Consider the following 16,935-nt stretch of genomic DNA (forward strand, 5'->3'; position numbering starts at 1 on the left):
CGTGTGGCCAGGCCCTGGGTTGCAGGCTCAAACCCCAGTGCAGAGCGTGCAGGAGGCAGCTGAGCCCATAGCCCAGGGGTCGGCAAACTCAGTCAACAGAGCCAAGGATTGAAATTTATTTTGAGAGCCAAAAACCTGCTTCTGCACATGGGCCACCAAGTTTCAATCGTGACACGTCTGCACGTGGTATTTTGTGGAAGAGCCACACTCAAGGGGCCAAAGAGCTGCATGTGGCTCACGAGCCGCAGTTTGCCAACCACTGCCCTGGATGATTCTCATCATTGATGTTTCTATGTCTCTCCCTCTCCCTTTGTCTCTGAAATCAACAGAAACATTCTTTTAAACTTAAAAAAAATAAAAGCCCTAGCCCTGACTAGTTTGGCTCAGTGGATACAGCGTCAACCTGCGGACTCAAGGGTTTGATTTTGGTCAAGGGCATGTACCTTGGTTGCGGGCACATCCCCAGTAGGGGGTGCGCAGGGGTCAGCTGATCAATGATTCTCTTTCATCTAACTCTCTATCCCTCTCCCTTCCTCTCTGAAGAAAATCAATAAAAAATATTTTTAAAATGAGCCAAAACCGGTTTGGCTCAGTGGATAGAGCATCGGCCTATGGACTGAGGTCCCATGTTTGATTCCGGTCAAGGGCATGTACCTTGGTTTCAAGCACATCCCCAGTGGGGGGAGTGCAGGAAGCAGCTGATCGATGTTTCTCTCTCATCTATGTTTCTAATTCTATATCTCTCTCCCTTTCTCTCTGTGAAAATAAAATATATTTTAAAAATGAAATAAAAGCCCTAGCCTGTTTAGCTCAATGAACTGAATGGTCCTGGTTAGATTCTGTGTGGGAGGCAACAATGGATGTCTCTCTCATATCAATGTTTCTGTCTCTCCTCCCACTCTCTCTAAAAAAATATGGAACCCTAGCCAGTTTGGCTCAGTGGATAGAACATTGGCCTGCAAACTGAAAGGTCCCAGGTTTGACTCCGGTCAAGGGGCACATGCCTGGGTTGCGGGCTTGATCCATGATTCTCATCATAAATGTTTCTCTCTTTCTTCCTCTCTGAAATCAATAAAAATATATTTAAAAAGAAATAAAAATACCATTGGAAAAAATGTCATGTGTGAGGATGAACAAATAAAGATGACTGGATATTCCAGGACCCACTGGGGAGCCCGGCGAGGGTTCCCGCAGAGGGCCTGCACACTGCCTGTGTCCTGAGGGCCAGTCTCCCAGGCAGGGTGGCTGCCTGGTGAGAGTTGAGGGCAGTTGGGAGTGGGTAGGAGTGAGGCCAAAAGCCTGGGGGAAGCTACTGGGAGCCAGGCCAGGGAATGGGGAGGCAGGAAGTGGGGAGGGGAAGCCTGAGGGGGATGGAGGCGGAATGGCTGTTCCCAGCCCTGGGGGAGAGGGGGGGAACTCCGGAAGGGAGAGCCTGGAGGAGATAAGGGACGTCAGAAAAGAGGAGGTGCCACCCTGAGTCCCCCTTCTATAAAAGGAAAAGTGTAGCTTCTGCCTTGCCCCTTCCCCCTCCAGGTGCCCATTCTAAGCTGACTCAGCCTACCTTTGGGCAGTCACTTCCCTGACGCTGGATGCTGCGGCCCCATCTCCCTGCTTTCGGTACTCCAGCTGCTTGGTCCTGTCTTGCCAGTGTCAGGCCACTTCCTCTCTGCTCACCTCTGGGTGCTTCCTTCCCTGCCCCCACCCTTTCCGGCAGTTCACTCAGGCTGCTCAGCCCTGGAAGCCGTCTCTGGGAGCAGAGGGCAGCTGGGGGGGGGCCTGAGGAAAGGGGGCCAGAACCCTCCTGGGACCTAGGCCCTCGCTGTGCGTCAGCCAGGCCTTCCCTGACTTCCAGCCTCTGGGGGCCTGTCCACCAAACGGGGGAAGAGACTGAGAGCTGGCTGTAGGATTGGGGAAAGACATGTCATCAGCTGGCCCAGGGCCTGTGGCCCATCCCCCATCCGGCTGTTAGGGATCCCCCTCCCCTGGGCAAGTCCCATTTTTCTTTAAAGAAAAACAAAAACTAGGGTTTTTGGGAAAGAATGAGACACCATCTGAGTCCCACCATCAGCTGCTGGCTGAATGGCTTACAGCTCAGCCAATCACAGAGACCGGGGACACTTAAAAGAGCTGGCGGGGAGGTCTGCTAGGAACCTCAGGGAGACCCACAGGACAGACGGAGGCAGACAGACAGACCGAGGCCGAGGGAAGCAGGGTCTGGGGCCGGGAGAGGCAGGACGCGGGAGAGGAGGGTGTGCAGCAGCTGGCCACGAGGCACCGTTCTCAGGCCCAGGGTCGGTTTTCTCCATCTCCCGGAAGGCCCCCGGCCCCTGAGCCTCTGCTCTGACCCGCGGGAGCTCTCAGGCGGCAGTCCTCCCAGCTTCAGCATCCGCCATGTGCCCGACCGACCCGCTCTCCAGGAGGGGCTGGGCAGGCTGCTGGCTGTGGGGAGCCCCGTCCCGTCGGCTCCGCACCCTGCTCCTGCTGCTGGCCTCCCTCCTGCCCTCCGCCAGGCCAGCGAGCCCCCTCCCCCGGGAGGAGGAGATCGTGTTTCCAGAGAAGCTCAACGGCAGCGCCCTGCCTGGCTCGGGCACCCCCGCCAGGCTGTGGTACCGCTTGCCCGCCTTCGGGGAGATGCTGCTGTTAGAGCTGGAGCAAGACCCGGGCGTGCGGGTGGAGGGGCTGACGGTGCAGTACCTGGGCCCGGCGCCCGAGCTGCTGGGTGGGGCGGAGCCGGGCACGTACCTCACCGGCACCATCAACGGAGACCCCGAGTCGGTGGCATCTCTGCACTGGGACGAGGGAGCTCTGTTAGGGGTGCTGCAGTATCGGGGGACCGAACTCCACATCCAGCCCCTGGAGGGAGGGGTCCCTAATTCCGCTGGGGGGCCTGAGGCTCATGTCCTGCGACGGAAGAGTGCTGCCGGCGGCCAGGGCCCCATGTGCAGCGTCAAGGCGCCTCCCAAGAACCCCAAGCCCAGCCCCCGAAGAGCCAAGGTAGGTCCCCCACCCCCCTCCAGGGTGCCTGCAGCCCCTCCGCCTTACCTGCCCCACTGACCCAGGCCCCCCGCCCCGCCCACGTCCACGTCTGTCATTCTGCTGCCTCCCTCGCTTCGCTTCCCATGAGCCCTCTCAGCAGGTGCTGGCTGCTCCTTGCCTCACCCTCCTCCCAGCAGGGGCCTAAGAGGTGAGTGAGAGGCTCTGTGCTGGGAGTGCCCCCCAGCCCAGCCTGGCGTCCTGCTGCTCGGGCCCAGGTGAAGTCTCTCCTCAGGCTCTTGGCTCGATTCTTTCCTGTGCTCCAAATCCACGCTCCCACCACACACACAGAGACACAGACACAGACACACAAACACAGAGACACACACAGACACACACAGACACACACACATAGACATACACAGAGACACACAGACACACACACACAGACTCACACACACACAGACTCACAGACACACACACACAGACACACAGAGACACACACACACACACATAGAGACACACACACAGACACACACATAGACATACACAGAGACACACACAGACACACACACACAGACTCACAGACACACAGACACATAGACACACACACATAGAGACACACACAGAGAGACAAATACACACACATAGACATACACAGAGACACACACACAGACACACACAGACACACACACACAGACTCACACATAGACATACACAGAGACACACACACACACACACAGACTCACAGACACACATACACATGCAGAGAGAGACACACACACAAAGGAGTGAGAGTTGAGGCCCAAGGAATGGGCTCTGGCTTCTGATCTGCCTTCAGGATGGGCCCGGCAAACTGCAAGCGGGCAGGAGTGGCCGGAGGAGAGGCACTCCCACTGTGCCTGGCCAGTCCTCTTCCCACTGGGCCTGGCTGCCGGGCTGAGGCTCCCTCCTCCCCCTCCCTGCCCCCCTCCTCCCTCCTCCTCCTCTCTCCAGCTTTAATCCAGACCAGACCCGCCACGCTGAGATCTGGCCCAGCCCTGGGTGCTGACTGCATTGTTCCTCTAACCACTCAGGGCGACACGTCGCAGCCCAGCACTGCAGCCCGGCCGCAGGCAGGCCTGGGGCCCAGAGCCCTCCCAGAAGCAGCCCCAGCTGCTTTCCCCACCGTCCCAGGCAGCCCTGGGACGGCACCCTCCTCTCCATCGCCTAACCAACAGCAATTGCTCAGTCTGCACAAAAGCTCTGGGATTTGGGGCTGGAGGAGGGAACCAGCAAGCCAGGAAGCTTGTGGTGTGGTGTGTGGGACCCAGCCCGCTCTGCCCAGTTCCAGCCCGGAGGGTCTGGCCTGTGACGGGCGGCTTTTCAGGCCCTCCTCTCCTCTCTCTCCCAGCGCTTTGCTTCCCTGAGTAGATTTGTGGAGACCCTGGTGGTGGCGGACAGCACGATGGCAGCGTTTCATGGCGCAGGGCTGAAGCGCTACCTGCTCACAGTCATGGCCGCTGCGGCCAAGGCCTTCAAGCACCCGAGCATCCGCAACCCTGTCAGCCTGGTGGTGACACGGCTGGTGGTGCTGGGGCCAGGCCAGGAAGGGCCCCCGGTGGGGCCCAGTGCCGCCCAGACCCTGCACCACTTCTGTGCTTGGCAGCGAGGGCTCAACACCCCAGAGGACTCGGACCCAGATCACTTTGACACAGCCATTCTGTTTACCCGTCAGGTAGGCCCGTCAGCACCATGCGAACGGCACCTGCCCGAGCCTCTTAGTCTGGGTGGCAGCTCGGGACGCTGGTGCCGAGTCCTCACGCCTCTTCTGCGACCCCCCACAGGACCTGTGTGGGCTCTCCACCTGTGACACCCTGGGCATGGCCGACGTGGGCACCGTGTGCGACCCTGCTCGGAGCTGTGCTATCGTGGAGGATGACGGGCTCCAGTCGGCCTTCACTGCTGCTCACGAACTGGGTACTGGGTATGGGGTACTGGGTACTGGGTATGAGGTACGGGGTACGGGGTGAGGGCTGTGGTGTCTGGGATGGGTGAGAGAGGCGGCAGGGTGAGGTGCGGGGGCAAGGAGCTCACCAGGTGCAGATGGGGTCAAGTGTTCCTTCCTCCTCCGGGCCCAGGCCCAGGCCATCCTCCTCGCTCTCTGGTGTAGACACACACGTAGGTTTTCTATTTAGCTAGCTCATGGAAGCCTCTGTAACTGAGTGTGAGTGTATGTGTGTTCGTGTGAGAATGTGTATGCATGCAATGCATATATGCATGTGTTGTACATGTACGTGCATGTATGCGAGAGTGAGTGCATGTGCGTGTGAGAGTGTGTATATGTATGCATGCGTGTGAGTGGGTAGTGTGTGTGGAAACCTAGTATTACTGTGTGTATATGAGAATGTGTGTATGGGTGTGGCATAAGACAGGTGTGGGGGGTGAGTGTGTGCATGTGGGGAGCACAGCATTGAAAGGTGCTATTTAGGAGAGCTGGGGATGGGATGGTGGAACAGGGTTGGGAATGTTAGCTACAAGGGAAAGTAGGTAAGGAAGGACCCTGAGCATATTTTGGGGGGAAGGGGAAGCAGAGCTCTGGGGGGGGGGGCTACACACTGAGGAGCCCTCAGAGCATCAGAGGGGGGTGGGCCAGGCAGGACCATCCACAGCTGCAGCCAACTTTGTGAGGTGCCAGGGAGGGCACCCTTGACTCCAGCAGGGCCTCTGCTCCCATAGGCCACGTCTTCAACATGCTCCATGACAACTCAAAGCCGTGCGTGGGCCTCAACGGGCCTGGGAGCACCTCCCGCCATGTCATGGCTCCTGTGATGGCTCACGTGGATCCTGAGGAGCCCTGGTCCCCCTGCAGCGCCCGCTTCATCACGGACTTCCTAGACAACGGCTACGGTAGGCAGACCTCCCGCTGTCCCTGGTGCAATGCAGCCCTGCTCCCGCTGTGCTCTCTGCCACTCTGCGTGGCTGAGTGGACTCCCCCTGCAGCATGGGATGGGGCGAGAAATGCTGCCAAGGGAGGCACAGTTCCAATAGAACGAGACAGCCTGGGCAGGCTGCGGGGAAGGCAGCTGCCTGGCCACTGAGCCGTGCAAGCCCAGCAGGTGCCGCCCGGCAGGACTGTTGGCGGCTGCAGACTCAGCAGCTCTGCGGCTGGCCAGGGAGGCAGGCAGAGTGCCTGGTGTCCTGCGTCTGTTCTTTAGATGTGGGATGTGTGCTGACAGTTATGTTGCCTCTGTGCTGACCAGTGAGACAGGCCTGGTGATGGCAACTGCTCCTAGGTGTTGGCAGGGATGGAATGAGGTGGTTGGACAAGCAGTGAGCTGGTGCTCCTCACGCCGTAAGCAGCCAGCTACCTACAGCTTCGTGCAGGCCTAGGATGTGGGGCCCAGAGCCTTGGGCCCAGGAGCCCAGCCCTCGGTGGCGATCTCGAGGGACTGAGCCCATCCCTGAGCCCGCGGTCCTGCCCTCCCAGGGCACTGTCTCTTAGACAAGCCAGAGGCTCCCCTGCACCTGCCTGTGACTTTCCCTGGCAAAGACTATGACGCTGACCGCCAGTGCCAGCTGACCTTCGGGCCTGACTCACACCACTGTCCACAGCTGCCACCGCCCTGTGCTGCCCTCTGGTGCTCTGGTCATCTCAATGGTCACGCCATGTGCCAGACCAAGCATTCGCCCTGGGCCGACGGCACCCCGTGTGGGCCCGCACAGGCCTGTATGGGTGGCCGCTGCCTCCATGTGGACCAACTCCAGGACTTCAAGGTGCGGCAGCAGGCAGGGGCAGAGGCCTGGGCGGGGTGGCCTAGTGCCCAGGAGGGAGCAGGTTACCACCCTTCCCTTCTATGCGGCTGCAGGTCCCACAGGCCGGCGGCTGGGGTCCCTGGGGGTCCTGGGGCGGCTGCTCTCGGAGCTGCGGGGGCGGCGTCCAGTTCTCCTCCCGGGACTGCTCGCAGCCCATCCCCCGGAACGGCGGCAAGTACTGTGAGGGCCGCCGCACCCGCTTCCGATCCTGCAGCACGCAGGACTGCCCCGCAGGCTCAGGTGAGGATCCGGAAGGACCAGGCGGGGTGGGGAGCACTTTGGGAATCTAGGAAGTGCTGATGTCCCTGCAGAGGAGGGCAGTGTTTATCCTCCAGGACCTGCCCCGCCACTGCCCCCCCCCCAGAGAGGTGCCAGCTGGGGGATCTGAGGGGCCAGGTGCAGGGCTGGTGGGGGTGAGGGGCCAGGCCCTGACTGTGCCTATCGCCCTTACAGCACTGACCTTCCGAGAAGAGCAGTGTGCTGCCTACAACCACCGCCCCGACCTCTTCAAGAGCTTCCCTGGGCCCATGGACTGGGTCCCTCGCTACGCTGGTGTGGCTGCCCGTGACCAGTGCAAGCTCACCTGCCAGGCCCGGGCTCTGGGCTATTACTACGTGCTGGAGCCGCGGGTGAGCCGGGACACGGGCCTGTCTGCCCATACGCCCTCTGCCTTCTGCAGGCGCCTCCCTGCTGGCGTCCCAGGCCCGGCCGGCAGCCAGGTTCCCTGGGGCTGTCTGTTCATGGTGTTTGGAAAACAAACCCCAGCTCCAGACAACAGGCCCACAGGCCCACAGGGCAGTGCAGCCTGCCCCCGAACCCCTGCCCCTGCTCGGAGTAGGCAGGAGGCGAGCATGTGGCCTTCGGGGCAAGGCTCTGACCCTTTCCTATGGGCTCCCCTGCCAGATCCCAGTAGTGCTCCGTCAGCTCTTGGGCGGCCAGGCCTGCAGGAGACAGTGGTGCCTGCACTGGCTCTGTGGTAGGCCAGGGCTGGAGGCTGAAAACCCGAGTGCTCTCTGCCCTGTTCAGAATTCCTACAGGTTGGCTGCCCTCTAGCGGCCATCTGGGATGGTGCCCTCAAGGTTTAGGGCTTGGTATTGGGACCTAGTCATGACTTCCCATCGGGGTTCTCTAATGGCTGCAGCACCGAGCCTTTGGCCAGTTCCTAATCGGAGCCTCGGCGTCCAGCTCAGAGCCCTCCAATACACGTTTATAAGCACTTAGCGCAGAGCCCGGTTCTGAGAGGTGCTCTGAGGCGGTCACTCTGGGCCTCTCCCCACTCCATCCGCAGCCTCTCCCTCACGGGATGTAGGTCTCTTTTGGTTACCAACCTCCCTGAGCGTGGGAGGGACCCTTTGCATTCCTCCTTTTCTCCTCAGGTGGTAGATGGGACCCCCTGTTCCCCAGACAGCACCTCGGTCTGTGTTCAAGGCCGCTGCATCCATGCCGGCTGTGACCGTGTCATTGGCTCCAAAAGAAAATTTGACAAGTGCATGGTGTGCGGCGGGGACGGCTCTGGCTGCAGCAAGCAGTCTGGCTCCTTCAGAAAGTTCAGGTTCACCCACTATTTATTTCCTCTTTCTGCCTCTGGACACCCGGGGCCTGGGGATCAGATGTGAGCTCAGCACCTCCTCAGAGTCTAGTGAAGGAGACAATGAGCAAGGAGGCCGCATGTACCGCCTGTTCCATAGGCTCCCCGGGGACGGCTCCCTCCTGCAGTGACAGTGGGAGCTGAACCGCCACCCGAGGAATCCGACTTCAAAGGGCACCTAGTGTGGGGGCAGCGGTGGGAAGTCCAGAGGTCAAGGGTGGAGGCACATTCACAGGTACTGAGATCCAGGCTGGACACCACACATATGTCTAGGAAGACAGCCCTCCATACACACATACACACACTCAATACATGCACACGAACACACTAATACAGGCGCACACATGCACACTCACACTTGCATGTATGTACAAATATACACACACATGCACATAGATGCAAATATCAACACATGTGCTCTCACACATGCCAGGCACACAGAGAGATGGCACACACACAGCTCGGAGGGCTGAGGGGTTTGGGAAGATGCTGAGCTCATCTCTGCTCCTTCCACACAGGTACGGCTACAACAGCGTGGTCACCATTCCAGCCGGGGCCACCCACATCCTGGTGCGGCAGCAGGAGGCCCCAGGGGTGCGGGGCCTCTACCTGGCCCTGAGACTCCCCAACGGCTCCTACGCCCTCAATGGTGAATACACACTGACGCCCTCCTCCACCGACGTGGTGCTGCCAGGGCCTGTCAGCCTGCGCTACAGCGGGGCCACAGCAGCCGCCGAGACGCTGGCCGGCCACGGGCCCCTGGCCCAGCCCTTAACGCTGCAGGTCCTGATGGCCGGTGACCCCCAGAATGCCCGTGTCCGGTACAGTTTCTTCGTGCCCCTGCCGGCCCCTCCACCGCAGCCTGCTCCCCGGGACTGGCTGCACCGGAAGGCGCAGATCCTAGAGGTGCTGCGGCGGCGCCCCTGGACCGGCAAGAAATAGCCTCGCCTCCCGGCGCCCTGGCGCCGCCACACTGAGCGGGGAGAAGGGGCTTCGAAGGAGCCTCGTGCTGGACACGGGAGGAGGGTGTGCCCCCCAGCAAGGATGTGCAGGCCGGCCCTGCTGCTCCTGCCCTGGAGGCAGCCACGGCGTGTAAGGGCTGGGAGACAGTCTGGTCTAAACTGCCCCTCAGCCCTGAGGGGAGGCAGGGTGCCTGTTGTATTTATTTAGTATTTATTCACTTTTATTTAGCACCAAGGAAGGGGCTCTGTGGAAACTGCCCCTCTGCCCCTCATGGCCCCACTCTGGCCAGGAAATCTGGGGTGGGGTGATAAGCCCAGTGGTGAGCGTGCGCGTGTGCGCACGCACGTGTATGTGTGTGTGTATAAGAAGATGTGCGTGTGTCTGTGCATGAGGTGCAGCCTGCCCTGCCCTCCTTTCCTGAGAGCTATTTTCTGGGAAAGGACGCGGCGGGGGGGACAGGGCCTCAGGGGTCCGGGTTGCCATGTTTTTAAATGTAAATTGAATTCTGTTATTTATGTGCCCCCTTTGGAGTCAGACAGATACAGGCTGCACTCTGGCTCCACATCCTGAACACGTGTCCCCAATTGCCAATCATAACCCCTCCCGGAGGGCTGTGGCCGGGCGGGAGTGACATGAATAAAGAACCCTCTGCCCTGGGAACGCGCTGCTGCTGCTGCGACCACCTGCCTGTCTCCGCCCGCCCAGGGCCTCTGCAGTTCCCACAGTGAGGAAAGAAGCACTTGGCTCCAGCACAATAAGTGACTACGTGAAGGCGCCAAGATCCCAAGAACAGCGACGTGGACAAAACAAGCCTCAGCAGGGGAGCTCGTTGGGGCAGAAAGTGCTCTGGAGCAGGAGTTCGGGTCTGGCTTTGAGCGAGGTTCATCTTCTCAGAGTTGGGTAACTCCCGATGCTGAGCCTCAGGTTGCTCACGTGTGCAAGGGAGCTCACTGTACAGGTTCCCACGGTGTTCTAGGAACAGTGTGAGTTTTTCAGAACAGTGAAGGCCATACCCAGGCGAGAGGTTACCGTTATGACTATGGAGTGACAGGGCCCACACAATCAACCAGCGTAAGCCCAGATGGAATGGAATAAGAATGGAGTGTGGTTTGGTGGAAGGCAGGGGAGGGCCTGAGGCCACACTCCCTCGGGGGCAGAGGGTGCTGCTGGGCAGGGACTTGGCTCCAGCTGCTGTGCGGGAACAGGTGGGGAGGGGAAGGGTGGACCCTGCCAGCATTTGGAATCTCGCCTGTGGCACTGCTAGGGAAGGGGAGGGCCTCGTGGGGCGGTGGGAGGAGTTCCTGAGATGGGGGTGGCAGAGGTAAGCCCACAGCAGCTGGGGAGCTGGCTCTGGCAGGCTGGGGGGCTTGGGTAGCTGTGTGTCACACGGGTCAGCCCGTCCACCTCAGGCTGTGCCTCCGCGCCTGTGCTTTAGGCCGCCTTCCTGCCTCCTGGTCCTCAGCAGCCATGGGGACAGGGCACGCCCCTCTTCCTTCCAGCACACAGGGCCCCACTGCGGTGCTTGGCCCCTTCCCCACGCTGGGCCAGGCCCCAGGACTCAGCTGTTCCATCTGGTTAGCGAGGCTAGACCCCCGCTGTAGACCCCCGACCCCAGACGGGAGCCAGGGCTGAGGAGCTCACTGCTGCCAGGAGGCTGTGGACTAGGCTCCGGGAGGAGGAGCCGGTGGTGAGGAGGAGGGGGAGCCAGCTTGCTGGGTGTTGGGGTGAGTCAGGCCCGGCCCTGAGCACCGGGAACCCTGATGGCCCTTCCCACTCAGGGCCGGGCCCTCTTTGGAAATCACCATCCTGTGTGACTTTACCAGGAAGTAGGGCTCTGACTGGCACAAAGAAGTTTTTCCCAGAAAGGGCTGAGCCCCAGCTACTTCTGTGATTGGTGGGAGGAGAGAGGAGACACCATGGGCAGCTGGCCCTTAGTCCCAGAAGGCCTGACTCTCCTGGAGGGTCCCCCCACCTCCCTTCTCAGACTCAGGCTGGGCCTCTGAAGTCAGGGTCCAGCTCTTCTTGCTAGGGGTGGGGGTGCTTGCCCGCCTACAGGAGCCAAGCCAGCCCATCTCCTGGCCCAGCTGGAGGCCCACAGGGAGGGAGAGAGGATGCCCAGCGGCAGGGGGACAAGCCCGGGGCTCAGACAGAAGAGGATGTGCTGGAGGGGAAGACCGGGGCTGCTGAGCAGGGAGGGCTGTGCGGGGAGAGTCCACACGAGGTCAGACAAGCACGTGTGGGGAGGTGAGTGCGTCCGTGCTTGAGGTTGAAGCAATAATGGCCCATTCCTGACGCTCTTTCTGCCACTGCCAGTCTCTGCTTCTGTGGTTCGAGCAGAGGAGCCTGGGCGTTTGTCCAACCACTGCCGCTGTGGGTGCGGGGAGTGTTTCTGGGGGTGCTGTGGACCGGGCTACTCATTCCACAACCCTCCAACTCAGCCCATTTCTCAGTCTCCATAGAGTATTACAGTGTTTTGTTTTCTAAAACACAAGATGAACAGTTAGTGACAAAACCAGCATCTCATTCAGGGCAATGAAAGTGCAATCCAACATATTGACACTTTATTGGTTAAGAGGATGCTTCTGAGCCAATCAAATCGTCTCCCATTGACTGTTGCTGGGGAAAGCTAGTCACTGCCCAAAGCCTTGGCCAGCTGACAGCAAGGGAAGTCACCAGTTGTCAAAACCTCAGAAAAGGGGGGGAGGGGCCCCACCTTGGGAACAACTTCCCCAGAGAGGACCCTCCCCGGGAGGCCTCGGTGCCGCCTTTGGAGGGAAAGGCCGGGCAGGAGGTAGATTTCAGTCTCCCACAGCCTGGATGGCCAGCAGCAGGCCCTGCAAACGCTGTAAAATACAACACATGTGACACACATATCCAACTACATACAGACACACTAGCACATTCTCTTGATAACATAAATGAAAATAAGCTTTGAGGTGAAACCGGTTTGGCTCAGTGGGTAGAGCGTCGGCCTGCAGAGTGAAAGGTCCCAGGTTCGATTCCGGTCAAGGGCATATACCTTGGTTGCGGGCACATCCCCAGTAGGGGGTGTGCAGGAGGCAGCTGGTCGATGTCTCTCTTTCTCATCGATGTTTCTAACTCTCTATCCCTCTCTCTTCCTCTCTGTAAAAAATCAATAAAAAAATATATTTTAAAAAAAGAAAATAAGCTTTGAGAAGCAGGACATATGAGAATTTTGGCCTGAAAGTGGGTCTGAGGAAAATATATTTATTGACATAATTTCCTAAGTAGAATGGACTGTTTATCCCACTTATTTGTTCAACAGATAAGCCATTGGTTACAGAATGAAGTCAAATCATACTGTCACAGCATCTGGAAAGGGTGCAGGTTTTTGGAGTCAGACTGAATCCAAGCTTTGATGTGATCTTAAGTTGCTCCATCTTGGTGAGCCTCAGTTTCTCCAATGTAAAATGGATCTATTGCCCGCCTTAAGGAGAAGTCAGACTTCAGAACATACAATGGGAATACATGGCCCTGTGTTTGGCTTCTAGGAAGTGTCCTGCCTTGGGATTCCCTTCCCCTCCAATCTCTCTTTCCCTGGCCCCTCCCACTCCTGTATTAGCATGAGGAACAACAATTATACCAACTCTCAGGTCTGACCTACGAGCAGGATGGCTATTTTGTAGAATGTGTGTCCGAAGGTCTGGGTTCTATTCAGGGAAGACCTGGTCCCTGTCCTGAGTTCACAGTCTGGGAGCGGAGTTAGGTGGGACCTGTGTGGTGGGTACGTGGTAGAGCTTCCCCCAGCCCCCCCTGTGCTACACACACACACACACACACACACACACACACACACACACACAGAGGGGCACAGTGCACTCCTGCTACAGTGTTGCCTCCACTTCCAGAGTGATGCTGGCACTGGGCTTCTGGAGAGAAGGGGAGCTGGAGGAAGGAAGCAGTCTCACGGGCTCAGCTCCTAGTTTCTCTGTCCCACAAAGCCAGTGTGACATGAGAGCAGGCTCAAAGCTGGAGGTGAACTGATGCGCTGAGCAGGCCCCATCCGGGCGGAGATATTGGCGGACACAGTTGTAGACTTTGAAGTGTGCACCCACACGTGCTCCTGCTCCATCCCCTCGCCGCTGATTTTCCTTGAGAAATGGAATAGAGATTTAACTTATTTTAGGATTGTTATTTGTTTTCTTTTATTGTTTAAAGTATTACAAATAGTAGTACATATGTCTCCTTTTTTCCCCCCATTGACCCTCCCCCGGCCTCCCCTATCCCCTGGCACATGCCGCTACACCCCTCCCCCCCTTATTTTAAATTACCGTAGTTTGCTGCTACAAGGCTGGGTTTCTTCTACTGCGTTGGCATCTGTCATGAGGGGTCATGGGGCCTGGGATTTATTCAAAACAGAAAGGCAGAGGCTGTGGTGGACACCGGCACATTAGAATTGAAACGTCCAGAACGTGGCGACTCGCGATGAGAAGTCCTGGTGAAATGCAGTGGAGAGGAAGTTCTTGGAAAGAGGACGTAGGGCAGGTGTTGGAAGGTGGCAGTAGAGAGGGAGGACGGGAGGTGACAGGCAGCTTTACAGGAACAGCAATGATCTACGTCATCCTTTCCACGACACCGGCTCCTTAGAACCAGGCTCTGCCCTGGTCGGTGTGGCTCAGTTGGACAGAGTGTCGGCCTGTGGACTGAGGGCCCAGGTTTGATTCCAGTGAAGGGCACACGCCTGGGTTGTGGGCTCGATCCCCAGTGGGGGGTGTTCAGGAGGCAGCCGATCAATGATTCTCTCATTATTGATGTTTCTCTCTTTCTCCTTCTCTCCTCTCTGAAATCAATAAAAATATACTTAAAAAACATAAAGCGAAGTGAAGAAAAGGCAGTCCTGTATTTCCAAGACCTATTTCAGATTTTAAAACAAACAACCCCCCCCTCAAATAAAACAGGAGACTTTGGCTAGAAATAAATGATAAAGACTTATGTAAGGGTATAGTACTGGAGTTTGCAAAGTAGAAACAATACCCAGAATGTTCCAAAGGAGGAAGAAAAGTTCAGAGTTCTTATAGTGAAAAGTACACTCTTGAGAAGAACCAGCCCCGCGCTCAGCCTCTTCGCTGCTCTGGTGGCAGACAGTCCTCCGCGCGACCAGTGTCTGGACCGATAGGGTCAGGGAGCTCGGGTAAGCAAACGGGAGCAGTCTTTCTTTAATCCTTCAGGGATAGTCAGAGGGCTACCTGAAGGATTGATGTATAAACAGGCATTTTTGCAGGACTGGAAATTCAGACACAGGCTAGTTAGAACGAGGATAGAGTCATTTCCTCATGCCTCAGTCTACCTGACTAGTAATTTAGCACCTCTGCCCTCTGGTCTCACTAATAACACCTTACATTGCATAAGCTTCATCTCACTTAGTTTTCTACAGGAACCTCCTAAGTGGGGTCTCTGCTTCCAATTGTAAGCTTCCTAAAGTTCTGACCTTTGGCTGCTCGTCACAGCATTTCAATGGCTTCCTCCCGTCCTCAGGATAAAACCCAACTCCTGTAATGTGGTTTATGGAGTCTTTCGTTGTCTGGTATCTACTTACCAGCCAGTCCCATGTCTCACTATTCTCTTCACTCTGTTGTCCAGCTTTACTGATCCATTTTTAATTTCCCCAATCCTTAATTTCTCCCTCATTTCCAGGCTTTTGCTCTTATGGTTTCCTCTGCCCAGAAGACTATTCATCTGTTAGAAGATCTTTTCAGAAAAAGATGAAATTCTGACCACACTAAGAAAAAATTATTTTGACACTTATTAAAATAGTAAAGAAGCCAAAACCGGTTTGGTTCAGTGGATAGAGGGTCAGTCTGTGGACTGGGGGGTCCCAGGTTCAATTCTGGTCAAGGGCATGTACATTGGTTGCGGGCATCTCCCCGGTGGGGGATGTGCAGGAAGAGGCTGGTCAATGTTTCTCTCTCGTCGATGTTTCTAGCTCTCTATCCCTCTCCTTTCCTCTCTGTAAAAAATCAAAAAAATATATTAAAAAAAATAAAATAGTGAAGAAGACTTCATTCAGGATTATTGCAATCTGAGAGAGATTGGGCTCAACTCTGAATATAGTATGGACAAGTGGGTATGTATAGCCAATGAGCAGAACTAGAGGGCCAGCAGATAGAAAATTACACTGAGGGTAGGGAGAGTCTTGCTAACCAGACATAAGATTTTTGTTAAAGGCAGGCCAGGCTGATCAGATATTAATGCTGGCAGGATTCTTGGAAAGTGGCTAGAGGCCTGAGAATGAGGCCTATTTGAAAAGACGGTTCAGACAAGTGGGAGGCCCAAGCCTGTCTGAAGTTTGGTCACATTCTTGTCAGCACACATATACAAATGAACACGTGTTAAAGGTTCTATGTAACTCATTGAGGAATAGGAAGTCGTCACAACTGGTTCAAAAGGAAATCTAAAGAGCAGGCTTACAGGTCAGGCATACAGAGGTGAATATGAAAGGGAGCAAAAGCTGTTTTCTACAATGTGGGGAGTCCTGGGTTATTTGAACCTCTCGCAGAGAGGGCAGAATTTGCCAGTCCATCAGCTGCGCCCAGAGCTGTAAACAGTCCCACGGAGAGCCTTATTCGAACATGGCTGTGCTGTGGACAAGCTCCTGGCTCCCATTCGCCATCACTGCTCCGGGAATACTCGGTCCTCAGCGCGAAACTCTGCTCCAGAGCAACGAGGCGCCAAGAGCAGAGGGTCACCAAACAGACTGCCTGTCAGCAGAGCGACCTTTCACCCCAAGATCCAGAGAACATTGTCACAGCCCTCCACCCACACTGCTTCCTTCTTTGATAGCAACAGTTCCCATGCCCAGGCCCGCATTGATGGGGGGGGGGGTTCTTGATTAAAAATTTGGTCTATATTGCCGAAACCGGTTTGGCTCAGTGGTAGAGCGTCAGTCTGCGGACTGAAAGGTCCCGGGTTCGATTCTGGTCAAGGGCATGTACATTGGTTGCGGGCCCATCCCCAGTGGGGGATGTGCAGGAGGCAGCTGATGGATAATTTTCTCTCATCGATGTTTCTAGCTATCTATCCCCTTCCTTTCCTCTCTGTGAAAAATCAATAAAACATATTGAAAAAAAATTTGGTCTATATGGAGCAACAAAAATTTTCATAGAATGCAAAAATAGTATTGTAATATATTTTTAAAAATTTTAACATAAGTACAATTTACAAATATAATAAAAAATTATGAAAATTATGTATAGTATTATTTTATTTGGCATATTTCTCATTTGAGTGAATTTTTTTTAGTAAATTGCTGTCGTTTAAAAGGTCATGAAATTTTTCACAAGAATTTGTTAAATTATATTTCACACATAAAATGGCTTTTAATTGTAACGTAAGTCATTAAGTGTCACTCTCAAGGCTGGCACTAGACTTTTTGCCGCTACTATAAAATATAAAGTACTGTCCGCTAAATTCAAGAAAATTTATGTATTTATGAAATAAGTAAATAAATTACTTATCTAAATTATCTGAATAGCTGATTTGTAATGACATCACTTGTTTAGCTTACTAGCACGCAGTACGATGTGTATCGTTTGAGAGATAATGACAAAATGTTTTCGTCGTTGCGAACTTTGATAAGCAGTTCTCGATAATCAGTC

At 55.8% G+C, this 16,935-nt stretch overlaps 1 protein-coding gene across 1 annotated transcript; it reads left to right on the forward strand.

The window, feature by feature from the left end:
• The first annotated feature begins 1,196 nt into the window (after positions 1 to 1,196).
• On the forward strand, positions 1,197 to 9,976 carry ADAMTS4 (ADAM metallopeptidase with thrombospondin type 1 motif 4). The gene is made up of 9 exons (XM_036434373.2): positions 1,197 to 2,994; positions 4,367 to 4,690; positions 4,800 to 4,932; positions 5,692 to 5,862; positions 6,443 to 6,729; positions 6,822 to 7,008; positions 7,222 to 7,397; positions 8,145 to 8,320; positions 8,875 to 9,976. Exons 1-9 carry the CDS (start codon positions 2,392 to 2,394, stop codon positions 9,296 to 9,298), a joined length of 2,481 nt encoding a protein of 826 aa, XP_036290266.1. The 5' UTR covers positions 1,197 to 2,391; the 3' UTR covers positions 9,299 to 9,976.
• The last annotated feature ends 6,959 nt before the right edge of the window (positions 9,977 to 16,935 follow it).

The sequence above is a fragment of the Pipistrellus kuhlii genome, unplaced genomic scaffold (assembly GCF_014108245.1).
Source record: "Pipistrellus kuhlii isolate mPipKuh1 unplaced genomic scaffold, mPipKuh1.p scaffold_m20_p_121, whole genome shotgun sequence".
NCBI classification, from domain to species: domain Eukaryota; kingdom Metazoa; phylum Chordata; class Mammalia; order Chiroptera; family Vespertilionidae; genus Pipistrellus; species Pipistrellus kuhlii.